General features: G+C 40.6%; 1 protein-coding gene and 1 long non-coding RNA gene across 9 annotated transcripts in view; one reads left to right on the top strand and one right to left on the bottom strand.

The window, feature by feature from the left end:
• Positions 1 to 26,543, bottom strand: part of TDRD12 (tudor domain containing 12) — a 57,605-nt gene that overhangs the window by 30,902 nt on the left and 160 nt on the right. For 3 of the 8 annotated variants that reach the window (XR_006015968.1, XR_006015967.1, XM_042027619.1), the window contains exons 2-28: positions 26,415 to 26,537; positions 24,950 to 24,999; positions 22,526 to 22,684; positions 22,091 to 22,227; positions 20,902 to 21,021; positions 20,236 to 20,291; positions 19,375 to 19,460; positions 18,242 to 18,431; positions 17,978 to 18,054; positions 17,624 to 17,682; positions 16,837 to 16,897; positions 16,036 to 16,140; positions 15,456 to 15,641; positions 14,857 to 15,010; positions 13,926 to 14,053; positions 13,194 to 13,382; positions 12,324 to 12,452; positions 10,713 to 10,830; positions 9,857 to 9,990; positions 9,546 to 9,766; positions 9,237 to 9,336; positions 7,839 to 8,026; positions 7,313 to 7,520; positions 6,667 to 6,759; positions 5,570 to 5,739; positions 4,269 to 4,378; positions 3,190 to 3,244 (exon numbers count right to left, since the gene is read on the bottom strand). Coding sequence is in view for 6 of the 8 variants with exons in the window: in XM_042027619.1 (XP_041883553.1) it covers positions 3,190 to 3,244; positions 4,269 to 4,378; positions 5,570 to 5,739; positions 6,667 to 6,759; positions 7,313 to 7,520; positions 7,839 to 8,026; positions 9,237 to 9,336; positions 9,546 to 9,766; positions 9,857 to 9,990; positions 10,713 to 10,830; positions 12,324 to 12,452; positions 13,194 to 13,382; positions 13,926 to 14,053; positions 14,857 to 15,010; positions 15,456 to 15,641; positions 16,036 to 16,140; positions 16,837 to 16,897; positions 17,624 to 17,682; positions 17,978 to 18,054; positions 18,242 to 18,431; positions 19,375 to 19,460; positions 20,236 to 20,291; positions 20,902 to 21,021; positions 22,091 to 22,227; positions 22,526 to 22,684; positions 24,950 to 24,999; positions 26,415 to 26,442 (3,311 nt within the window). In the remaining 2 variants the exon portion in view is untranslated. Of the gene's footprint in view, positions 1 to 1,189; positions 1,439 to 2,208; positions 2,276 to 2,366; positions 2,521 to 2,600; positions 2,715 to 3,189; positions 3,245 to 4,268; positions 4,379 to 5,569; positions 5,740 to 6,666; positions 6,760 to 7,312; positions 7,521 to 7,838; positions 8,027 to 9,236; positions 9,337 to 9,545; positions 9,767 to 9,856; positions 9,991 to 10,712; positions 10,831 to 12,323; positions 12,453 to 13,193; positions 13,383 to 13,925; positions 14,054 to 14,856; positions 15,011 to 15,455; positions 15,642 to 16,035; positions 16,141 to 16,836; positions 16,898 to 17,623; positions 17,683 to 17,977; positions 18,055 to 18,241; positions 18,432 to 19,374; positions 19,461 to 20,235; positions 20,292 to 20,901; positions 21,022 to 22,090; positions 22,228 to 22,525; positions 22,685 to 23,458; positions 24,109 to 24,949; positions 25,000 to 26,414; positions 26,538 to 26,543 lie in introns of those variants that run through there. The other 5 variants (XM_042027614.1, XM_042027613.1, XM_042027615.1 and 2 more) reach the window with 4 other exon arrangements.
• Positions 50 to 7,362, top strand: LOC121664357. The gene is made up of 3 exons (XR_006015972.1): positions 50 to 234; positions 2,415 to 6,697; positions 7,228 to 7,362. It is a non-coding gene; the product is annotated as an uncharacterized LOC121664357 (long non-coding RNA).

The following is a 26,543-nucleotide window of genomic DNA, read 5'->3' as shown; positions in this document are numbered from 1 at the left end:
AGCGCCGAACGGGGCCCCACGGCGGCGGCACGGCGGCGGTAGCGCCGAACGGGGCCCCACGCCGGCGGCACGGCGGCGGCAGCGCCGAACGGGGCCCCACGGCGGCGGCACGGCGGTGGGCGCAGCTGCAGTACGGGACAGCACCACAGGGCGGCAGCACCGCCTTAGCTACAACATCTGGCCTTGGGGCCGTGGGAGACTGAGGGAGGAAATAAAAAGGCAGAAGGGATAAAGGTAACTAATTCCTACAGAGGGCTCTTTTCTGCTTAGTTTCAAGCACTTTTTCGGTTAATGTACACGTACAAAAGTTGTATTTGTGTTTTTAAACCCTATGACTCTATTCCGAATTTCTTACATTCTAAAGCCATGTATAGAACAATATATAGGGGGAGTTATTTTTACATCGCTTTATATTGATATTAATATTCATATATATAAAAATGAGAAACGTAAGTTTTTGCTGTTTGTTTTACACTTCTCTCACCCGTGGAGTTTAGCTGAAATATTTTTTAGGGGACCCCACAAGACATCTCTTAGCTCCTCACACCTGTTCCTCCACCTTAGCAGTGCTCTGTCCCAGGGAGTACCCCTTAATGCTGTCATTCAATTCAGGAAAACTTCAGAACACCGGAAAAATATTTCTTCACCAACTGCGCCATTTAACAGCTGAATTCCTTAGTGGAGAAGGTTAGAAATTGACACGCATTCCAAAAGCCCAACTTCAGGAATTCAAGTCATGGGAAACCTCTTCATCATGAAAACCCTGATCAAAAATTGCTTGACTAGTCTTAGAACGTACTGCTGTATTTTTCACGCTGTTCTTTATAGACTGGCACTTTCAGTTGCTAACAATGTATGGCTAAACCCACTTTTTGCTTCTACCTCACAGAACAGGCCCTATCTTTTAAACTAGAAGTAACTTACACCTCTTAAGTAACCCACTAGACTCATCTACCAGCAAAAATAATACCTAAATCTAAGGTGGTTTTAAGTCAAAGAAGAACAAAATAAGCAAAGACAAACATCTGCCCCAGGGCTCTTTTTTTTCAAGTAGGTGATTTCTGTCGGCATCAGGATGCAGAGCAAGACCAAAATACAGGTAATGTCAGCTCTTTAAGTGTCCCTACAACAGGTACAGCTTTGCCAGTACCTGTTCTCAGGTGAAGATTATAATTAAGCACAGTTGCAGTCAGGTTTTAAGGACACCAATGTTTTTAATTACCAATGACATGAACAAGCCACAAATACATCAACTATCAACTCAACAATCAACAATTACCATCAACTGTTTCATTAACAATTAACACTAACACAGTTCTCTTATCAGAGGAGAAAGGAATTTCTCCTCCCAATTAGTCATCACTTTCTGTATCGCTGTCTTCTGAGGACTCAAACCAGTCCTCATATCCTGCAGGAGGATAACTCAGTTTTGCAGAACCTGGTAGTAATTAACGAAGTGTAATATTTATAAACCAGGAAAAAACAAGCTTCAGAACAAATAAACAGTACTATGAAATGACCCAACCCAGCAAGCCCCAATACTTTTGACTACAAACAAGACCAGAACACTCCAACTACTTCTATCTGCTCTTAGTCTGTGCTATACTGATATGATGCCTTAAGAGGCCTCCTAGAAACAGAGACTAAACAGGAGTAAAGAATTAAGAGAGAGATTTATTTTGAAAGGCCTTCAAAGGTACACCCTGGGGAGCCTGAAGCTATTCTCAAAATGGACCCCAAGATGGGCCCCAGGTCACGAGTTCTTCACTCTTTTATAGGTTTGGTTCATTTGCATAGCAGCGTTAATTCTCCAATTAAAGCTTCAGTTTTCCCCTCAGCTTGCCCCCCCCTTAGCAGCTCTTTGGTTTGTACTTTTGGCCTAGGACAGTCTTGGTGTCCTTGGAAAGCAGGGCCGGAGAGGCTTTGTTATGTCTACCTAGCATGAGAGAGCAGAAGTGAACAGGCTACAAGAAACTTCAGAGTCACACACCAAGCAGTACAGAATTTGAAAAATACAAAAATTAAAACCTAAGGCATCAGATAAGTAAGTGCCCTGCTGCCTCTAGTTTGCTCTAGAGGTCCTCACACCTCTTTTCAGAGAATTTGAGCAACCTGCTGAAATAAATGAGTACTTCAGATAAAGCCAATGCAAAAAGAAAAATGCTGATAATTTTATGTATTATAAACACAGACTCCTTCAGTCCTTACCAACTGTAAAAGGCCTTTCATCTTCAGACTCTTCCCAGTGTTCAAAATCTAAGGACACGTGAACATTCTGTTGACAAAAACAGTTTGAAATACCTGCTCTGATGCACAGCAAACATGTTCAGAACATTCAGTAACTCTCAAATTAATTTTCACTTCACCTTGTTCTTCAGTAATTTGCACCATTCTCCTTTTTTCTCTTTTACCAGTAAAATCACAGCCTCTCTATCCTTAATCACACATGTGGACTTCTCAGCAATTATTGACTGATACAGCTCCAGGTCAGCCGCATAAAGTCTGCCTTCTGAATAAGCACTGCAATATACAAAAAGTTTAGGAAAATTAAAGACTAACAAAGACACTTTGCTGATTATACTGAAGTTTCTTAAACCTACCTGAAAACCACCTTCTCTTTAGAAAACTCGCATTTACTGTCAGCTGCCTTCAGCATTTGTAACCTCAGTGTCACAGTCACATTATCTTGAAACCACTTGATTTGCGGATGACAACTGCAAGAAAGTTCATTTAATGGGGTATTTTCCAAAGCAGAAAACCACTGAGATTGAGCCAAGCTGTCTCTCACAGAGCCAGAATTTGCCCATGAAGTCACACGCTCAGCCGAGGAGCCTGAGCCATGCAGACCAGACACCAGCAGCAGTGCCAGGGAAGCACCACTCAAGGGGTGAGGGGACACACCACTCAAGCCTCCTACAAAAGCACTGCATTCCAAGTCTTTGAACAAGGACACCTACAAGTTCCATGGAGACATAGGCTCCACTGACTTTGGTAACCACAGGAATCACATTGCCCAGTTTCAGGATGCCACCACAGCCTGACCTTGAAATGCCAAAGGAAAAGCTAACAGTAGCAAAACCAACCTCTGACAGACAAAAGGAACTTTTCAGCTGACCACAGACACGGACAAAACAATACTGTTGGCAGTTCACATAAAAGCAAGATGGGAACAAATCATGGTTCTCTTACCCCTTCTGCTGATGCACAGTAGAGTCTTCTGCTTCTTTTGCTTGAACTGCATCATCTAAAAAGAAGATACCCAGACACATTTTTTACTTCCCTATACTATAGAACCCAGGTATTTCCAGAATTCTCCTATACCATCATAAAAGTAACTTCCTAGCAATCAAACTACTGTCTTTGTCCTTTGTATTGTGTACTTCCTGTCCTGAAAGATTTCATGACCTTAATAATTCAACTACAATTTTTCATTATCAAGAGTACTGTAGTTAGTGTAAGAAGATTTTAAAAAACCTAACTAAACATGCAGTTTTCCAGGTCAGGTAAAGGTTTTTTCCAGTTTCAAAACAGTGTTTATTTAACACCTGAAACACACCATTTTGGCAATTAGTGGAGAGTTTCAGGGATGAAATGACTAATACAGCTTGAAACATGGCATTAGTATGACTATTACCAGGGAAAAAAGCCTTCTACAATAAGCACTCCAGCCTTCTTATCGCTGCAACTTCTTCACCTTTCACTGCTCCACACTTGTGTCAGCTGCTAGCAGGAAATCCTGGCCCCCTGCTATGCCTAAGCATTTCTAAGCCTCTACTGACAGAACAGGAAGCACATCCTTCAGATTAAAAAGCAAAGGGGAGGGTGTGGTGTGGGGGGGAAGAGCCATTTTCGGCCATCCTGAATATTGGGGAAAAAAATCAGCCTCTCAGGGAACAACACTGTTATTCATGCTCGTATTTCAACAGATTTTAACTCCTTTAAACCCTGTGGCCTTCAGCAGCACAGCTCTTGTCCTCTCTGTACAACAGAGACTTCCTGCTCATATGTTCCCTTCAGAGCGCCAAAGAATTCCAAGTGTCTCAAAGACAGAGCATTACCAAAACAGCCACGCAGTTAGAGTAGCAAGAGTCACTCACAGCATCTCCTGACTGCTCACTGGAAGGCAGCTGTGGCTTACTGCAAACATCAGCCACATGGTGCTGCTCTGTACACCCAGAGCAGTTTACAGCTGGCAGGATGACTGTTAAGTTGGTATCAAGCACCTGAATTCAAGTTTGAGAACTTCTGGAAATGATGGGAAGGTTTACCGCTTGGAGGAATCGCAGAAGTGTTACAGCTTTCCGCAGAATCTTCCTCTATCAATGTATCCTGTGGACTGGACACCTCCTCTAGACCAGCTGTGTCCTCTTTTGTGCTTCTAAACACAGGACAAGGCAGTTTTAAAAGAAAACCCACAAACGATAGTCAGATTCATCTTACTTTGCCTCCCCCTTCTTTAACTTGTACCTTACTAACAAAGCCTGTACTGAAGTTCCAAATTTTTCAACAGTAGTCTCAGGCTTAGAGAGTCTTTAAAAAAAATGATCCAAGCAGTTGCATTACACTCATTTCAGCACACATCACCACGATAAAGTTGTCTGGTCCCTTGCATTACATGCTTTGGTGATGATATGGAGGTTCCCAACCTTCCTTTCCCAGGAGAAAGGAACAAAGGCAAACAGGTAGTACCTGAAACCTCTTAACCTGAGTCCTCTGTAGAGGATAAAACCTGAAAAGTAGCCTTCCAAGCAAAAACTTCTCACACCAAATCTGAGCAGGTATGGGAAAAGTAAAATCCTTTGGTTAAGATTAAACTCTGGCATATAACCTAGTTACAGATAGGAATGCAGGAGCCTCAATCTAAGACATAAATACAGTATGGAGAGGATCAGGCTTCCTTCTCTTGTCGACTGGCAAAGTCACAGAAACAACCACAAGATTAACTGGCTAAAGAAACTCCTGCACTGGGGGGCCGTAACAAAAAAGCTACAGGTGTCTTGCTGATCAGCATTTTCTATCACAGGTCTTAGGATCTGCCACCACACACAGTGTTTTTTCAGTTCTAAAAATTTACAGGGCAAGGAAAACAAGGTTCAGTGCTGTTTCTGCAAAATCCACCAGGCATACATACTCATTAAATGAAGGGTAATTTCCCCAATCACTTTAAAGGAAAAGTGGTTATGTTTTCCAGCTTGAACTCTGCAGCTGAAGACACAATATACTGTAGTGCTCTGACTGGTACTAAGTACTGACTGGTAAGCATTCGAACCAGCCACTGAGCACCCTAAATTGCTAAGGGAATCTGAATTCAGACTCCATATTTTTATTATTAAATTGCACATCTGCATAAAATTCTAGTTTAACATTTTCTAGCATTACAAATTCCTTTTTCTAGTGGTTATGGGGCTAAAGAATAGTTAACAGGAAGCAGACATATTACAAACACAACTGTTTCTGTATTTAAATGAAAATCATTGTCAGCAATATTCATCATATTCAGTTAAAATGAAATACAATTTTTCTCTTAGCAAAGCATATGCTAGAAAAAAAAAAATCTGCAAACACTTACAAATGCTCCAAGTCCTTTGCATGATCCAAAACTGGCATCTGTCTGCACAGCTTCTGAATTTCTGCTATATGTTCGGGATTATCAGTTCCCAAACCCGTCGACAAAATCTCAGATCGAATGCTGTACTCGTTGATCCGTATCTTCAACACGGGAAGGTTGGTAACCCTGACCTTGAATTACACAACAAAAAAAAGGGAAAGCACTGCTCTTCAATGGTCTCTCTCCAACTCAAAGCTGCTCCTGAAGTCAAACTTTGAACACAGACCTACTGACTTACACCTGTAGGCAGTTCAGTTTTTCTGATTTTCACACAGGAATTTTCCCCATGTTTAATTGTTTTCCAAGTATCACCATCATTCCCATTGTGATAATGGCTCAAGTAACTGGCTGTTTACCCTAACAGAAGCAGGATGGCAATAAGTAAACAATGCTAGCCCTGATCATGTAAGTGACAGCTAAAATACACCTCACACAGTTAAGAACTGCAAGTCTCAAATCACCTGAGAACTGCCGAGGGGGCAGGAGGCACAATACAAAACCCCAAAGCCTAGAAACTGGTGAAAGGTTGAGATACACCATATGGGAACAGAAGCTACTGAAAAGAATGACCTCCAGATCATTTTCTCTTTCCAATCAAATTTTCACTTGACTCACTCCACAAAACCAAAAAGTCTGCTGATGTTAATGGACATGAAACTGTAGAACAAGAAAAACCCAAGAACAAGTGCACCCATTTTTCCTATTTCGATCAAAAAAATGAAGGAGAAAGTTTCAATGCTTTTTAATTTGCAGAAAAACTTACATTAAAACCAACTGCAATGCAAACTAGTTTAAGATCTTCAAGACATGGCAGACTTTGAATTATAAACATAATAAAATAAATCTACTTCAAGAGCTGTTGGGTATCAGCAAACCCTCTTGGAGGATCCAAGTTTCATTCTTCCAGAGGAATGTGACACAGTGCAGAACTGATTTCCCAAGACAAACTACTGAAACCTAGTACCTCCAAAATACACTTCTGTTACTAACTTTGTGGAAAACTCTTGGACCACATCCAGATGGATGAAGATTGCATAGTGTTGCCATTCTACACCTACCATTGGGTCAACCCAAACTGTCTTTCCCAAGGTATGGACCACTTTCGCGTGATGAAGCTTTCCTTTAATTTTGCAGTTAATGTGATCCGTCACCTAGGAAAAACACGTTGTCACTGCACTTGAGACGTATGGCAGCTTTACAGCCACTAACTAAAAATGAAACAGCAGCTTCTGAGCTTAACCATGGAAAGGGTATTCAACAAATATATACAGCTTTGAGTAAACCAGTGGAATACTCTAACTTAAAGAGTTAAGTTAGAACAGAATTAGCTTCCAAGGAAAGCACTTCCTTAATGAAAGATCACTCAAACACAGGTTGATTTACAGAGGCTGCACTTTTCCTGTTCCTCCCCCAGAATCCACAGCAGTGATAACCTATCCTAAAAGAAAGACATTTAAATCAGAGAAAAAAAATCTCGTGCATTTCACTGTATTATTTCATAGGAGAACAAAAAAAGGAAGTGACCAGCTTAGAATCTGGCCCAATAGCAGATACTTAGTGTCAATACTAGGAAGCCATGAAATCTGGTACCTAAGTTTACAGTTTGTGTTTTCTTGTAGAAAATGACAGAGAGAGAAGGTAAAGCGCATAAAGGAAATAGCATAAAGCGCATAAAGGAAATAGCAGGAAAAACCTGCTTATTACCTTTGGATTCCATTCAACTTCATTATCTATGGGTTTTACTCTACAAACTATAATTTCCACAGCCTGAGCTGGCAGACTCTGGAACTTTGCAGGTAAGTGAAGCAGCTGATCACTCTTCACTTGACTTGTCCTGCCTTCATCTATGTATTTAATTGTGACCTCACAGACATTTTCTTCATCTTTTGCTGGAGTCTCTACCACCTGAACCCTTCATATAATAGGAAAAAAACACAGAATTATTATTCATGTAGCCAGTTGTGCAGAGTTTTTTTTTAAACCTGCTCTCACTTTAGAACAGGTATTTTCACAGCCTGCTCTATACACCTGAGGTGTGTGTGGGGAATCATCCTATTTGCCATTCAGGAACTAAGAGCAGGCAAGAGCTTTTTATAAGCATTATTGGCATAGCAGTGATTTTTTGCTGCTTTTGAGGATGGGCTTTTTTCTTTACCCAACAGTCAAATTTTTAAAAAGCTTTGTATAAAAACATGCACATGAAAGAAGTAAAAAGCCAACAAGATTTTACCTGTGGCAAATGGCTCCCTCACATAACCCATAAAACACTGACTTCTCCACGATGTTAACAGAAATCCTATGTCCTGGTACCTTGAAGTAATCATTCATTTCTTTAGCAAGAACTGTGTATTGGTCCTCTTGTTTCTTGACTATTCGACCAAAGTAGTTTGTTGCATGTACAATGTGGAGAGGCAGGATCTGAAAGGATCAAATTCATCAGCAGCAACGAGGCATGGATGATTTCTTAAACCAGTGAAATTTAGGTCTTCATGTACAGACCACATACCTCTTTCCAGCCCAAAAAGGTGACAGATGTTGCTGTACACACATTTCAGAAAACAACGAGTTGGTTAGTATTCTCAATCCCAGCTGCCCGTGGTTCAGTCAGCAGTGGACAGCAATGTATGGAGCAAGAACTGCTGGGTGTCAGGTGATGGTGTTCCACCTCCGTGAGCACCACCGAGTTCTGCCAGTTATCTGCCAGGCTACTCACCACTCCCACATTCTGCACCACTCCAGCTCTACTCTAAGCACTCTCCAGCCTTACAGGGGATTTTACAAGAACCAACTGCTCTTTTTGCACTAAAATGACTTAAATGAAAGATTACAAACACACAGCTATGCACACCAGTGTGTAAGATGCTGCTGTGAGTGCACCTCAGGTAAAGCCCAAGCTTCAAAGGAAGCTGGGGAGACAAACTCTTACCAGGATGTGAAGAACCACCACAACAAAGTCACCCCAATAGCCACGAAGGTTTCATGAATGTGAAACTATTAAAAAAGAGAGTCCATCTAAAACAGCACTCTGCAGCAAGAGTCTTCCAAAACACTGACATTTTTGTAGGAAATAACTGTTCTACCTACAAGAGAGAAGCTGTACCCCATTTCTTGGGGATGCTAGAAATGACAATACATTTTCTAATCTCAAGGCCACAAAATGCTCAATTTTTATCAAGTTTGCATGAACAGGTCAGTTAAGAAAAAATCCTTCCACTTCAGCTTCTCTTCACTCCCAAACATTACTTCATGTTTCCTCTACAAGAAATATTAACTGAAGGTTCCATAAACTTTCATCTTTGTTAATTGTGGTATACGGCCTCAAATTATATAGGGAAGTAATAAACAGAAGAGAAATAGAATGTGAATCTTAAAAGCAGAAAAAAAATCTGAGGTAAACTCAGAACTACCTGCACAACAGTTTCAATTCAAGCTAAAGACACAAGGAAAGTCTGGCACACTAATTAATGCAGGGGAGAGGGGAAAAAAGCTAGAGAATAACGAATAGCCACAACAAATAATACCTGTACTGCAGTAGGATTAATGGAATACGAAAAATGAAGTAACATGCTAAGTAGCTGTTTAAGACCTGTCCTCTTGGTACCCAAGGCCAAGGAAAACTGTAACTTACTGTCACACGGTCAGGTGTTTCTATCATTTCATCTGCAGTATTCTGGGCCATGTCCGTTGATAAATTAATTTGGTGACGATCTGGACATGCTGTTCTGTTTCTACATTAAAAAAAACCGTAACAGGTTTAGAAAAAAGCTCTTTGCTTTCAGTTGTAAACTATTTTTATGTGACTCGCAATAGGCAACAGAAAAAAAAAGAAAAAAATCATGAGCAAAATCTGATTTAGATAAAAGCAGCCAACAGGAAAATTCATCAAGGCATCAGCAGCAATTGTCATTCAGGGCACAAAAGCCTGACATTTCCTTACCTGCAAATCCCAAAAGTTTTAAGAGAAGCACACAGGGGCCTTGAAAATTTCTCATTTTCCTCAGACTCTTGCACCCTGGCAGCTGAATCATTAAGTTCTTCTGGAATTTCAGCTTCTGCACGCTTTAAACAGTGGAGGATTCCAGGTGCATGACAGGAACTGTTCTCTGTCAGCAGGATGACTGACTTGGCCTTTGTATGTTCTTGATCTACAGCAGAATCCTAGAAGTAGTAAAAAGTAGTTTGGAAAACTTTTATGTATCCACCAGTAATAATCTACTGTGGCGTTACCCAGTCAAGGCTCACCCACACCTTTATCACAGTGCAGAAGTTGTCAGTCATGCATTGTAGGCGCTGCCTGAAGACTCCTGGAGATGGGAAACTGAAATGGATCACACAGGTTGCATCAGTGATTCCCAAAGGCTGCAGGCAGTCATCTGCTAAAACTAAGCACATGTTTCACACAGACACGTAAGTGTAATACCTCCAACATGGAAAGCATCACATCACATAAACCATGACTGATTTCCCACTGACTGGAAGATGAAGATTTTTTTTTTTCCCCCAGTACATTCCTATTAGGCTTTATATTTCTCCAGTAAAGAAATCCCATCAGCATACGGCAGACACGGCATTTCACGTCAATCTCACGTAACTCTCTATTTCCTGTCAGCACCACAGAATAGAGAGAATTGAGCACAGCCATGTAATTCACAGGAGTAAGACAGCAGACACTTGAAATACTGTAGGAATTCTCATGGCTCTGTATGAGCCTACGAAGAAGAGGGAAGTCAATCTTCTTGGTTTTGTATAAAATAGAAAACAAAGTTGGTTTGAAAATGTAGGCCTTTGGTACTGAAAAAAAAAATCTAATGGAACTTACAAAAAGTTACTACAATACATCTTTGGAGTTTAGAAATTATTTCAGACTTGTTAAATAATGGCAGATTTCTCAAAATATTGGTAATTCTTTTAAGTAAGCACAGAAAACGACAAGAAAAAAAAAACAAAAAAACCTCAGCTGTAGCATTAAGAAGTAAACAGAGAACTGGAAAGAGTTCATAGGGATCTGCCCCTGTGGAAGCGGCGAGACAACCCAGTGCAAGTGGTTGGTGTACATCTTAGCTCTGAACTCAGATACAATCCCAACCAGAGAGAGAATCCTCACCTAACACAGCAGGAGTGCCAGAACTGTGCATTTTTCTCCACCTCTCCAAGACACACTTGGCATTACACTTGCTCTCCTTATGTTTTTTCAAGGAAACTATTGAGTTGCTCTTCAGTGCCTGCATCACAAAGTGAGAAGTTATACATTCCTGCAATGCTGCAGTACTTGCTCTAATCAACTCTAATAAGCAGCATGTCTTATTAGAATCTAGCACACTTTACCTTAAAGAGATGTAAGAAAAAGAGTTAATGAAATTTAGGTTGCTTAGATGGAAAAAAGTTTTAATGGAGATAAGGTTCATTAATTTCCTGTATAAAAAAATTAAAAGCTCAAGTTCCCATGGATTAATATATTAGACAGGTATTTAAGAAAAGTAAGAACTTCATTTCAAGCTTTTCGCCCCATTAATGTGTCCTCTCTGAGTAGATTCCATGATCTAAAAACACACAGATTCATGCTTCAGTCTCTCAGAACAAGCGCTCTTCATAAAGTCAACCCTTGAAATAAATATTTTCACAGGCCAGGTAAGATATTTGAACACAGTGTACACAAGGATTACTATGAACTGATTCAATCCTACTTTAAGATCAACAAGCACTTTTTAAAGTGGTGGCAGCGTTGATTTTGATATGCTTGAACCCTCAAGTATTCAAGGAAAATGTATTAGAAAGTCACAATCCCAAACCAGATTTGCTTCCATTAACAATCATCAAAGGATAAGCATTACACTAATATTTCCATTGGGAAAGAAACCTTTAACTATCACAGAATCTATGCCAGCTTCTGCAAGGGAATCCATTCCCATGTTTTAGGACTTACGTATCTCTTCCTAGGATACTGGAACAATCCAGCCACAAATCCTTTGCTATCCTATGCTGAAGCTTTTAATTGTGCCATCCTCACAGCTTGCCTCCTTTAGCAAATAATTCCCACAACAAGAGATGTTCCTATTGCTAAGTCACTGTATGTATTCATTACTGTAATAGCTAAAGAAATAACTCTTGTGTGAGAAGTCTTAGTCTCCACCTCTGAAATGCTGAGTACATAATCTCTGGAAAAGGGTGTGAAACTGGGGTGTGTTCCACTGCAGGTAACTTGGAAGCACCTTTATGCCAGTTTTAACAAAACTGAGCCTTCTTCCCCCCTCATTCCTGTCAACTTGCAGCTTAACTCGATTCTGGTAGACTTTCACAGGAGGGCAGAAAACCTATCTTTCTGATCAGGGAAATAGCTGTCTGAAAGTTCCATCACCCCAGAGCAGAAAGCAACAACACAGAACTTCCTAACACAGTGTCTTAATTTTTCTCCCCCATCCCACTACTGAAAACAGTAAAAATTAGAAAAACTGTCAGGACATTCACTGGGGAAAAAAAAGCCAGTTTGATTCAATGCAAAGTTCCAACCTGACAGAGAGAATGCTGTAAGAATTTGGGAATTAATCAGGCTTCTTATTCACCAGCAGTCAGCTTGGGGTTATTCTTAGCAGGAATAATCAACTTCCAAATTCACATTCTTCCTTTATTCTCAGAAGCCAAGGTATTTTAGTTTGTTATGGCTTTAAAATTAAAAAGAAAACCCCACTTACCTCTTTACATTTAAATACTTTCTTACCTTATGAATTATCTCTACTTCAGTTACTGAGTCAGTGCATACCAGCACCTTCTGAAGATTCTTCTGGGTAAAATCCAGTATTTTCAGTAACTCAGCAGTTTTACTGCTGCTCATGCAAGGCTGCACCACCTAAAAGCAAACACAAAACAGAGGGCTGGTAATTCATGCAACCCAGATATATTTTACTATCTAATTGTTCCTAATCCTAACCCTAATGCATCCACACACCGGCACTTGCGGTTCTGCTCAATCATTACGACTTCTCACAAAAGTGGGTTTTCAGTTTCCTGACATGCTCAGAGTGTCTACTTTAGGAGACTTCCTAACATTTAAAATCCACAAACTATTTCATTCTGAGACACAGAGTAACTCAAATCACACTTAGACCATTTTGTATTATTCCTAAGGGCTACACCACACCGACTGGAAACTAAGTGAGAAGATACCGAAGAACACGTAGTAATAGGCCTTGTGGAAATCTGAGGTCCCAAGTTTGGTATTGTGTTACATACAGCAGCAAATCAAGTGCTCTCCTAGAGCTGCCTTGCAACTGCTTACCTTGTAGTTCTGCCCGTTACAGTTAACAACTGCAAAAACTGGTAACATTCTGGTCAAAAACTGTACTGTTTGCAAATACATCTCATCAAATTTAGACTCATCTGCACTAACCATGAAATATTCAAGGGACTGCCTTCATCTCACTCCTATAAAGGAAGGTAAGAGACCTCCAGCTCATCCAGTGACTCGCTTGCACATATTTCTAACAGCAACTTCAGCTCACAATGGGAGGCAGCACTGCAGCACCACCTGCTTCCAATAAACCATCAGCAGCCACGTATCCAAGCAGTGACACCGTTCCCAAAGCTCTACCTGTTGCACATTTCCAAAGATGGCAGCTTCTTCAATAACTGTTATCACAATGTAAGGATCATTCATGAACTCCTTTATCAAGGGTATGATGTGTTTATTCCACTGAGTTCCCACAGCAATGATCTGACGCGATGGATTGCCCCGTGCCTGAGCAGCGGCTTTCTTGTAACAATCCAGTATAGTAAACACCTAGGAAGAAAAGAGGCTTTTTTCTCTCATCATATTCCAGTGAGTTCATGACAGGCCAGAAAAATACAATGTTTGAGCACACAGGTTTTTCCAGTCACAAAGCCTCTACCACAGCAAACTACAAGTTTCACAACCCAAAAGGAAGAATTTGGTGTGTAAACTTGCATCCTATTCTTTGAATGACTTCTGAAGCAAGAGAAAGCAACAGGACAGCATGCAGTGACAGCATACGCATGTGGCACGTAACTGTAATGCAGGATTCTGTACAGAGAAGATGGAAATCTCAGGAAAAGGATCTGTTCAAATCTGCAATATAGTAAGCCTGGACAAAGCAGATCTGAAAGGGCAGAGGCATTCAGCAAAAACTAGCTGGTAACCAGAAGACAAGCACAACCTGCCAACACAGTAATTTGCAAATACAAAACCAAAAAGAAATAAAAAAAGAGGGGTTTTACCATAAACCCATTTCCAGTGTTTTTTTTTCCTCAGTGTGTGCCACTGTTTCAGACACATGCACAACTGGAACAGCATTCTACCATTCACCTTTTCAGTAGTGTCAGACAGCAGCACCTCGATCTCATCAAGAACAAGATGGCAAAGCCTAAGCAATAACCAAGTGTTATGTTCCAGCAGTCTCAGGAGGTTGTGCGGTGTAGTCACTACTACTTTGCCTGCAAGTTGGAAGAACTTGTTACCATTAATTTACAACTTGAAAGACTATTAATACGATACCAAATGTCAGGGTAGCTTTAATAAAAAGGGTCACATTTGTATTTCAGATGCACTGTCTTGAAGCTGGAGAGTTTGCCTGTATTTTTCTACTGCATGTTTTCCAAGACATGAGTGAGTGAGGCTCTGATAGCCTCAATCCCAGTGAAATGTCTGAAGGTTAACAAGTTTACAAAGCAGGATGTCATTTCATTTTCCAGTAAGGTCCTGGAAGTAGAGATAAGAACTTGAGGACCAAACAGCCAGAACACCAACAGTTCTGCTACTAAAAGGTCTGAATTCATCCACCAGACTCAAATGATGGATGGACAACAGAATATCAACTGCTGAAATCCAGTTTTACACAATCCTTCCTAATTTTATCCATAGTTCTTATTCCCTTGGCACAAGAGCCACTTTTGAAAATGCAGCTATCAACCAAAGCTTAACAAAGGGATCAAACCAGAACACAACTGAATGTTTAAAGTACATACATCTAGGCAGGGAAAGTCCCCCAACAGCTTTTTCGTTACTTCTATGCTGTTTCTCTGTGGAGCACCCTCTGCATACTACTGAGTTAGATGCACAAAGTACTGAGCATTTATTGCCACAGCAAGTTGTAAACCACCATTTAAACAAGCAAAACCCCCAACTTCATTTTATAAACCAAAAACTTAAGAAGCAGAAATTGTTCTTTCACATGCTCCTGCAATTAAGGCAGCTCACACTGCCTTCAAGCATAACTAAGATGACAAAGCATTCTTACAGTCTCGGATTTCCACTTGGCTGGCTGCTTCCTTGTTCTGCCCAAGGATTATCAACATTGGATGAAGGTATCTGCAACTTTTCTTGTATGTTTTCAGTAGGTCAAAAACAAGTTGGGCCTTCTTCCATCCAGGACATAAAATGAGTGCTAGGGGCTACATACACAGGTACAAAAATTGATACGACAATATTAAGACAAGATTCTTAAGGTTCTGTACTTTTGTCTTACTTGGGGTTGTACTGGGCCATTTTCAGAGGTCCCTTACAACCTCAGTCATTCTGTTTCTGTGATCTAATTCAAGCTAGAAAATGCATCATAGTATTTGAAATTGCTAATACCCATTTTAGTTTAATGAGTACATACTACTCATGCAGAAACAAAGCTCCACTGTGTATCTAAGTGCCAGGGCATGAACCACCTGTTAGGGATTGCTTTAAAATTAAGTTGGGACGCCCCCATTCACACAGTTCATCAAATTCTTTTAAGAAGAGGCCTTACAGAAACCGGTAGGCATCATGAAAATACACTGAGATGACATTAATGCACGCATTCCAAACATCCAGAGTAGTACCAGGTTTTCTTGTTTAATATATACATACTCCACCCATGTTTGGCAAGGCTTGGTAGTCACTTTCCAACTGCAGAAGTGTGAGAACTGGTGGAATATACAATAAGGGATCCTTTCCCTGATGGGAGATGACAATGACATCATATCCCTGAGCTGCTGGCGGCCAACAGTAGGACTCTGTGAAGGTAGGCCCTGAAAACTTGTTCCAAGAAAGTTCCTACAGAAAGAGAAATTAAGAGTTTCCCACTAAATCTACGTACTTAAACACCAACAACAAAAGACAAAACATAATGAGTGATTTAAAAGCTTTTGACCCACTATATAATACATGTTCTTAACAGGTAATATGAAAAAATCATCTTCTGGGCCAAGTTGTTAAATTAGTGTATTAAAATTCAAATCCACTTGTAGCAGTGGTTAATACACCAGAAAAAAATTGTGTTGAATTCTTACAGCATTTCTCCAGAGGTTCATTTATTCAACCACATGAACAACCTTGTACACCTTTCTCAACAAAACTGAGGTATTACTGTAACATTTAGTATGTAAATTTGAGGTATTAAACTTGTCTTAAGAAGACAATCCATGTAGTATCATGACATCAGCTTTACCTTTTTCAGACCATCAAAAAGTGGTGCTGTTTCCAAAACTGATGATGGCTCAATTTTCTTGCTCAGGAACACGAAGTTTTTTTCCTCCCCAACATTTTGAAGACTCTGAAACCATGGACAAATAGATGACAAAGGCTATGTACCTAACAAAAGTGGTTTAGCTTACACAACTCAGAAGCACTCACTGTATTTAAAAAATGGCATTTTGATGTAAATGAATCAAATTCTAAATTCACTTTGAGTATGATTCATACATACTGATAGCTTACACAGACCAATGGTGAGTCAACAACTCATTCTTGCTATTTCTCAAAGAAAGATTTTCAAAGATGGTTCTAACACAACTTAAACCCTCAAGAGACTCACTGGATGCTCTGTGTACAGCTGGCACTCAGTCCCACAATGAGCAGCATGAGGCAGGGACTGCAGTCACAACACAGATGGCAATTTCCCTCCATCGCTCCTGCCCTCTTCTCCTTTTCCCTGCTCCAGTGCAAGTCCTCTACAGACTGCAGCCCCTTCAGGAACACCGGCACAGAGCTCCTCCTACTCCTCTGACCTTGGTATTGGCCTGATTCTCACTTTCTTTTTTGTTACCTTCCCTGTGGTTTTGCCTTTTCTTAAATTCCAAGAGACATCCCCGACGTGGCTGGCTGGCTCAGCATTAGCCAGTGTAGGCTAAAGTTTTTGTTGCCAGTGTAGGTGCAGTCAGCCCCTGACCTCCTTCCACAAAGACTCAATGCTACCAAAGCCAGAGTATTTGCACAAGAGAAATTAAATGAAAGTTAGTGTTTGACATACCTGTTGGTCATCTTCAACTGTGTGTGTCTGGAGGGAGTTGGAATTTAAGAACTGTGGAAGCCTGAGAAACAGAGATTAAATCCAACATAAATGCAGAAGAAAAACATCATTTATAAATACCACCAGTATTTTCCAAATGTCATGAAGCCATTCACTCCAAGTATTTCTGACATACCTATGTCAACAAGAAAAACCCTCAATACAAAAGGAGAAATCAAAAATCACCACCTGGAAAGCAAAATTTCGTGAAAACAATCCTTCAGAATCTTTTTCAAAGATAATTGTTAAGTTCCCTGACTTTAGAATCAAAATAGACTGGACTGTAGAAAAAAATGTTTCTTGAAGTTTCAAAACATAAAACAACTCGTCTTTGCATCAGTTAGAAACTGAAATAAGAAATACTCCTGGGGTTTATTACATATGCAGCAATTGACCTGCAGCACAGCGAAAGCATTGCACAAACCGACCCAGTCATATTCCATTAAGTCTGAAAACTTTATAAATCACTCTAAGAATAAAATAAAGCAAGTTAACGTATTTAGTATGCAGAAAAATATCTCCCCACCAGACTCCTGTTTGTCAAGCTATTGTTTAGAACAAAGTGGTATTTTTCTAGTTTGGGTAACTATCAGCAGCTTCAAAGTCCCTCCTTCCCCAAAAGCATGTGTATGCACCTTCCCTTACCCTCTGCCCTTTAGAGGCCTAAGAAGAGTGATTTGAAACATACTACAGCTCCCAATTATCCGATTACAGAATCATTCCAAATATTTAACATGCTGCACAATACCTGTCTGTTTGAACTGCTTTATCTTCCTTGGAAGGCAAACCTGGCACCATGTTGACTACCTAGAAAGAAAAGACATTTTAAGCACTAAAATACTGTTCAAAACAAGTATTTAAATATAAACAAAATACAAAGTCAAAAGTGGTTTTCTTAACCAACTGTGTGATTCTCCAAATATTTTCCAGCATTCTTTTACAAATTTGGAAGTTTTTTTGACTAAGGCAACAATTTTGATGAGACAAACTTCAGCAGACTATCTAAGAATAACAAGCTAGATGGCTACAGCATTCCTAATCTGGCCTACATATGTTTACTTTAGTTTGTATTTCACAATTTAATACAAAATATAATACTTACAGGCACAGTGTTGTCATTTATAACTGTGCTTGACCTTTGGCATATCTTTTCAAGAGCAGAATTCCAACCAGCAAGACCTAAAAAGGTAAACAAAATGGAGATAGCCATTTCTGATTATCTGAATACATAAAAAAAGCCACAGATGGACACCATGTGTCCCAGTCACTGGGATCCAAACCAAGACAGGATGTTCACATTCCACACATCCAACTAAACACACAAAGTGCTGCATGTAGGATTGTCTCCCACACACGTGGGTCCTACCTGGCTCAACAGGTGGTGACACCTCCCCAAAGGGCAGTTTTGGCCTGGCAACAAATGTAGGACCAATAAACTCCAGTGGAACATACTTAGCATTGAGAGACACTTCATTGTCAGAATCATCTGAAGAACTCCCTTCAGCTTCCTTATAATAAGCGAAGTGCTTTGCAATCAGATCATCATTAACACAGATCTATAAAAAAAACCAAACAAGCTCTATTCATCAGTGTCAACAAGCAATAAGCTACACCAGCACACACTTCTTCAGAATTTATGTGAAGCTTTTAACAAAAGCAGTGCTTTTACCAGTGATAAAAAAATCCCAAGCAAAACCCCAACAAACAAAACCCCAGACACAAGAAGTACCAGTGAATGCTTTCCATGGAATATTAATTCTAAAAAAAGGGGAGTCCTATCTTCCTGTATGTTCCTTCAACACGTGTTCACGAGTGAGTTTTATGTTCCTGGCCAAAATTCTGTACTGAATTAACTGTTTCTATGAGCCCTACATATCTAAAAGAACCCTCTAATTCAAACAAGCCTGTTTATTTCTTTCAGATACAGCATGCACCAAAATCTCGCAGGAAAAAAAAGTAGTATTAGGCCTGAAACTTCTTGTATCTACCATACAGCTGCTTAAGTCTGGCAGTACCTACAGCAGAGATCTGACACAAGTTACACATTTTGGCAAGTGGAACTAGACTGGATTTTTTTTTCCAGCTCCTTGAGGACTCAGCTGTATGCAAGAACATGAACTTTTAGTTATTTTTACAGTATTATGCAGCTGCCTTACTGAAACATCTTCAAATATGATACCGCAAGAAGTACACCAAATAATTCATATAGCTGTCCACTTAAGTATTGACTGGACTTCACTTGCTAGTCAATAATTCAAAAAAAAAAAAAAAAAAAAAAAAAAAAAAAAAAAAGCTCAAAAAGAGAAAAATACAGGTTCTGCCTACTGGAATTTTCCAGAGGTTTACAGTGAACAGTACTGTAATGAAAAACCTCTAATAAGTTAATGATTTCGCTTCCACTGTATCTGATTGTAATTACAAAACTCACAAGTCATGCTTTCCAGTCTTAAACTAATAGCAAAGTGCATCAATAGAATTGGAAATATAAAAATACCTTACCTTGTCATCTCCTACAGTCACAAAAAGAAACACCTCTAACACTTTCTCTTCTACTGCCTGTACTGTGGCTTTAACCTCAGTAGCCTCTAAATGTAGTAATAAAAACAAGAAAGAAATATTAAATCCTTATCGCACTATTAGTATTCTTCACTTTTACTGAGACAGACAAGAACAGAAGTAACAATTAAAAACGTGTAGCGTTTGTTATTTCACTTAAGTGCAAAAAGGAAGTTAATAAAAACTTAAAAGCTCCAAAAAGGAACTTGTCCTTAGTCTTTGAAGGAGGATTGAAACAGATGAATGACCTCTTGAGACTAACCACTCTTAGTACTACAGTTTCTCTTAAGACTCTGACACTCGGGAGCACCAGCGTGTACTTTCCAAGTGGGACATATACTCTTCTTGAGAGAAGTTGTATTTGCACGTCTGTACAGCTTTGTTACACTTTTCATTTGGGCAAACACAGCCGATGAAAGTCTGTTCCCAAATCCTGAAGCACCTCTGCACGCGCTAATGCAGGACAGCTGTGACGCTGACTCAGAGACCGGTGTTCAATATACAGAAAGGTTCCAATGTTCAAAACAAACATGACATGATTGCTCCCTTAGTCAGCCTGCTTGAAAGCCAGACACAGTCTAGTTAACTACCAAAATTCATGCAGCATGGAAGCCCAGAGTACTCAAAAATGTAGCTCCACAAACACTTGCACCTAAGTCACTCCATACTTACAGCTCCTTTCTCTTTGTTTATAACAAACAGCATTCGTAATATAATCAAGTATAAACAAGAAAATAAATCTGTACACAAGTACTACATTTCTCTAATAATTGATTTTTCCCCAAAAATAGAAGAGCTGTTTACCTTCAAGAAGTTTTCGAAAATGCTGGATAGCAGCAGCATCCCATCTTTTCGCTGGTCTAGGAAAATAAACACAACCAGTTTTCCCACATCAACTTGCATGAAAACGGTAATTTAAAAAATAATAGTTTCTATACAAGCACAAAGCTCTAAATCATGCAAATTCTTACAAAGCGTAAAAGAACTAGACAAATCAGCAGAATCTGACTACTTAGCACATTACTTCAGTCTTGGTAGTATTGTTGAAGCTCACCAGTATCATGATCGAAATTAAGAGATGTTTTATCAAGGTATCATGGCTTGTGTCCAACATAAAATATGAAAAAACCATAGAATCATTTAGTTGGAAAAAACCCCAAGATCATTGAGACCAACCCCTAACTCAGCACTGCCAAGGCCACCACTAAACCATGTCCTTTAGTGCCACATCTACATGTCTTTTAAATCCCTCCAGGGATGGTGACTCCACCACTTCCCTGGGGAGCTTTGTCCTCTCAGCTAGAAGGGAGTTCATTTTCCTCTTAGTAGCTGGGACAGTTCTGTGTTCTGAGTTTACGATGAGAATACTGCAGGTTTCTTCTTGAAATAGAATCCCTTCTAAAAATTCTGCACTAAACCCTCACTCTTTAGAGATGTATCAGCAGAATACATTTATAAAACTCTTCTTACCCTATTTTGGCAGTGTCTTCACAGTAGTCAATACACAACGTCAGTGGCTTTGTGCAGTACAGGCGACACTTCGTTGCTCTATATGGGATCTTGGCAAATGCTCGCACTAAAACTCGCATGCTGAAAAAACAAAATGGGAATCACCTCATTTTACAGGGCAGAATTTCTTCTCCAGAAGTCACTGGTCTCACAAACCACCTCCTGCTACCCTGAACTTGACAACACAGTTTTCCCAGGAGTTTGGATCCCACTGCCTCCTACCCTGGAACCACTGTCTTACTCTAAGAGAGGTGCCATCAGGACCAACTGGTGAACAGAACTGCTTTGGATATGAACACTATTTATTCCTATTTATTTGGAATCTTTCTGATCCTTTGTCACTGCAGTTTCAAGTCTTCTTGATATTTATCTTCTGAATATCTTCATATTTAACCCATTGTAAAGTTGTTTTCCCACAAAGCAACTTAAAAACATTTTAAAATATGTTAAAGTAAGTTTGGTTTTGGTAGTATTCCACAAAATTCAATTCAGCGAAGTTTCTTGTGCTCCAAGTCGCAGACTTAAATAGAGAAACAAACTTTAAGAGCTGGACTAGGTTGCTCCAGAACATAAAACATATTTTTCAAGATTTTAGAACCAGAAGGTTTTATACCAATTTTATCAAAAACTCAGAACCTGTGAACACTCGCCTTCTTTGGCACCATGACAAGACAAACTATCAGCTCTTAGTAAACATGTTGGTGAATGGCAGTGGGAAAACCCCTACGTATTTGTGTTTAGACCTCAAAAGCTGTTGCAGCAAGTGAAACCCTGCTTCTGTAGATGGCTTTTTGTGCCTAACCTTCACTGGCCATAATTTTTAAGTTTTTTAGTATATAGCAACTTATTAAGGAAGAAAAGAACATAAAAATAAGTTTTAACTGGCAAACACATAATCATAAAAAAAACTGACATTACTTCTACTCCAAATCTTTAAAAAAGCAAAACCTAAAATGGAAAGCATCTTTAAAATACCACAAAATAAGGACTGGTTTGCACTTAGGCTCTTTCAAGTGTATCATCTAGTTAGCAGCTTCTTGTGGACACAATCTACACCTCAATTAAACCAAAGCATTGACTAAATAAATGTTAACAGCATCTGTATCTATGAACAAATGCCTAACAGTGACAAAAAACTCTTAACACATACTTCTCTGATGCAACAGAACAGTATCTGGCATAATCCACAAGAAAACATCTGAGCTGGCAACCACCTGCCTGGCGCTGGACTGACTCCACAAGTGCCCTACACCAGCACTGGAGTTCCTCACTGAAAACCACATAAACCTGAGGAAGAAGCAAAGAACACCACAGCACATTCTTTCAAACGGCCCCAAGTACACTCAAGGGTTTTTCAGAGGCAAGGACAGAATATTTATTAAACAGCCTTCCATTTTCTTTGCAAAATGCAAGCCTTGCCCCTTACACAATTAGGAGGCTTACAGGTGAGAAAACACAACACAGAGATGCTATTAACTACTTCTCTGTGTAGAAATGAAAAAACCCAAACAAAACATGTATTTGATACTTCACCCCTAAACCAATGCAAAGAATAGATTATTTCTATGTAGAGCAATAATCTTACCTGGCCCTTTTCTATCTCCTCTCCTTTTATTTCACCTGCATCTTTATAATTATCATAGAACTGTTGCATTTCATCATTCAGGATTTCATATTCTATTTCACTGACTACACCTGGCACGCATTCTTCCACAGCAAGCCAAAAGCAACCTGGATCTTCAACCTGGGGCAAAGAGAAGAGAACAAATACTACCAACTTTTAAGAGTATCTGAACAGTGGATGTAATAATAAAACTTCATTTTTATGGGGCACCTTCAAAATTATAGTGAGTGATACTGAGATACACAATGTTCACAAGTTAAACATCTTTCACCTTCACAGCATTAGTTCATGAAATGGCTTCCCACATTCCAAGTGTCTTCAGCACTGCAACAAACACCATGCGGAGTCTACAACGGAGCAGCATTATCTAAAAAGTTGGTGTAACCAAACAGTGGGCAAAGTGCGAAGACAAAGCTCTTTACTTCCCTGTGAAGTCCTCAGAAGTACATCTAAAAACCTAAAAACATGATAAAACTCACCAAGGGGCTTTTCTTTGTGCTCAGAGTGTCTGCATCACAGCCAACTTCTTTAAAACAGGGTGACAGCTTTCTGCTGAGCCTTTGTAAACTGTCACATTCCAGTGTTCCAGCTGATCTGGGTCTTCAGCTGTTGTGGCTTAACCCCAGTAGGCAACTAAACCCCCCACAGCTGCTCCCTCACACACATCCCTGCAGCAGGAGGACCAGACAATTAGGATAAAAGTGAGAAAACTCACAGGCCGATATTAAAACAGCTGACTAGGCAAAGCAAGAGCTACACGTGAAAGCAAAGCAACATGAGGAGTGTATTCACTGCTCTCCACTGGCAGCCAACTGCTTGGCCACTTCCAGGAACACAGAGCTTCACCACGCACAATGCTGACTTGGAAGGCAAATCTGATGACCACAGACATACCTGCAGCTTTTATTGCTCAGCATGACATCATGTATTAGGGAATATCCCCTCAGTCAGTTGTCCAGGCTGCATGCTGCATTCTGCATCTTCCACAATGTCCTGTGAAACTCAGTATAATCTACTGCCATACTACACATTTATTTAAGTTTGTGTTGCACATTCTCCATTTTAGATTTCAGCTGCATCCCTACTGCTGGGAGGAAGGGGTCAGAAGTGGAAAAATGCTGAGGAGGATGGTACATTTGCTCAAGTGACCTTGCAGGTGGAAATGCCGAGGCCTGGAGAGTATTAGAGCAGGGAAACCCCATGTATTATGCGTACTGCTGTTTATCTTCTCTTTTGAGAAGTAGAATTTCTATGTAGGGGTAACGTAAGTGTTTGGAGAGACTTGGAGGCACTCTCACGGACATGCTGAGCTCCCTGTTGGGAGAAAGATCAAAGCTCAGAGATCATAAAAAGCACAGGAGAGCTCACAGGGTTCTTGATGAATCCCACTGGGATGGGCTGATCCTGCTGGTGTCCACCAGGGTGTGCCCCAGTAGCCTTCAGTTAGCCAGGCCAACTAAATCAATTTACTCCCGTCTTGGGGTAACCTTATGATGTGTATCCCATATCACTGCCTATGCCCAGAAATTAATTTCTGTGTCTTTCTATGCCTCTAAACTGAGCCTGAGAGGGGGAAGGAAAAAAACTGAGCAAAACTTTCTCAAAGCAGTTTGCAGCTCGTTCAAGGTCACACAGAGATAGCAGGTTTTTTTCCCCAGCTGCAGCAGGGGAGCGAGGAAGCACCCGGCTTGCTGCTTTCCAGTCAGCTTTTGGCCAGTTCTTCCAGTTTCTTGTTCTCCGGAGAGAGATAGAGTTGGATTTTGCTTTTCCTTCTCTGGAATTCCGGATTTTCTCCCTTTTCTTTCTACTGGACTGCTTTCAACCTCAGAGCACATCGGGAGGACTTTCCACCGGGCACAGAGGGCCTGGCCCCGGCCCAAGCCCCAGCTCCGAGGAGACCAAAGGGAGGACTCTGACACTTTCCCAGGTTTTTCCTCCACAGCGAGACATTTTATTATTTAGCCTTATTTTCCTTTTCCCGTGTGTTTGGTAAATAAATAGTTTTATCTCCTTCATTTTCCTTCGAGGAAAATTTATTTTTTCCCAAACCTGGGGGGGGGAAGGGGTGGTTGTGCCTTCTCTCAGAGGATATATTTCTAAATTTGGCCAAACCGGAACAACTCCCTACATTTCAGCCGTAGTTTTGTGGTTGTTCTGGCTGCCTGCCTGTGTTAACTCACACACCTACTCACTGATTTTACAACAAAAACAAGAAAACAAAACCTAAAGCAAATTACAAAACATGTATAAGCAGTATGACTCCACAAGTGTGAAGAAGTGCTGGTGAATGGAAATACACAGACATCTTGTTTGTAAATCTGATCTGCAGAAAGTCACACAGAAATAAACATCAATCTTTCAGATTTAAAAAAGCCAGCAGCTTACCTTTAATACCGCGACGTCCATGTTTATCTCCTCCGTCTCCCTGATCACTACTGTAAAAGAACAACAAACACTTTTTGAACCATTTTTAATTTCACCTGTTTTTGAAGGCTATTTAAAGAGCATGCACCTGAAGTAAGCCTGTAGATTTTTACTACTCATGTCAGGAGTACTAGTGCAAGCAACTGATTTACACGTTTCAAAGCGTTCAAACCAGCTTTCTTAATGAGGCACTCTGTTAAAGCCTAATTAGGACTTGCAATCCATGCTGCATCTTCTCCATTCAAAGTCCAGCAGAAATAGGCTGCCTGCAGATAAAGGCTGCTATAACCTACCTACATCACCAGAAACACCACAGGAGAATACTTACATCTTTTAAAAAAAAGAACCCCACGGCCATATACAAAAGAGGAATCCCAAACTTAGCGAACAATTTTAACGTCACGGATTTTTACTAGTATTTCACAATCTGTCTGCAATGCTACATACCAGACCTAGGGGCTACAACGGAATAATGAAACTTCCAGCAAGTAATTTGCATTTCACTTTGGCACAAATCAGCACATCGTAGTATCATCACCGCAGTGTCTAGCTTACAACTTAGAAGAATTAACACTGAAAGTAAGTGCCTAGTAAAACGTTTCAGAAAAGTAAAATAGAGACATTGCCCTTCCACTTCCAAAGCTATTGCTAAACAAGCCAACACTGAGCAGCAACACAGCTACACCCTGGTGACAGAGCGACAAGCTCTAAGCGACAGTACTGAGCGTTCCCAGTTTAACATGACAATAGAACAGCTGAAACGATTGCAGCAGCTTTACCCAAGATCATTTAACACAGGCAAAGCACCTGCGCTACACACTTGTTTCTAACACTGCACTCGTAATATACTGCAGCAAGAGGCACGCAGTGCTGCCTTAGACACTTAAAGTAGACTTTTCTTTCAGAAGTAACACGTGAAGGGCTTAAATAACTTCAGCTAATGTGTCAGGTTAATTAGTGCAAACCCACAAAGTGGCCCATCAACGTGGCAGGGATGAAGCACGCCCACAGCAAAGGCCAGCTCTCCCAATGCATTCCAAGTAAAATTCCCGCTTTGGTAAGAACTGAGTAGGAAAACAAACGCTTGCTCAAATCCCACACGTACCACTAGATAGTATTTAACCTGTAAAACGCTGTCAGTCACTAAAACCCTTGCCCCAGCCTGCTGCCTTAACACAAACCTGAAAAAGGTAGAAAGTGTGAAAACACTCCTAGAAACCACAACCCCCTCTCCCTCTGCCCAGCCGTGCTCCATCCAAACCCTGCTCACACACAGGAGGCGCAGAGTGAGGGCAGCGCAGCGCGGGAACAGCAACTTTAGAAACCTCTTTTTTCGCTTTCTTCCCTCTTCCCCCGGCCCAATCCCCATTCCCCCCTATCCTTCCATAGTTCCACGCTCTTCCCCGCAGGAAGAAGCCCACCAGACCTCGGTCTCTGGCGCTTCCAGGCTCCATACGCCGCCCTGCCCGCGCTCCCGCGAAGGCCTCCACAAGGGGATTCCAGAGGTTCCTTCCAGAAATCTCCAGCGCTCCGCTCCCGCCTCCAACACCTCCCG

Source organism: Corvus kubaryi, unplaced genomic scaffold (genome assembly GCF_017639235.1).
Source record: "Corvus kubaryi isolate FWS band 111438036 unplaced genomic scaffold, C.kubaryi_AGA036_p1.0 37300, whole genome shotgun sequence".
Lineage (NCBI taxonomy): Eukaryota > Metazoa > Chordata > Aves > Passeriformes > Corvidae > Corvus > Corvus kubaryi.
Note: the sequence above shows the minus strand (reverse complement) of the source record. Positions and strands in the feature narration are given on the sequence as shown.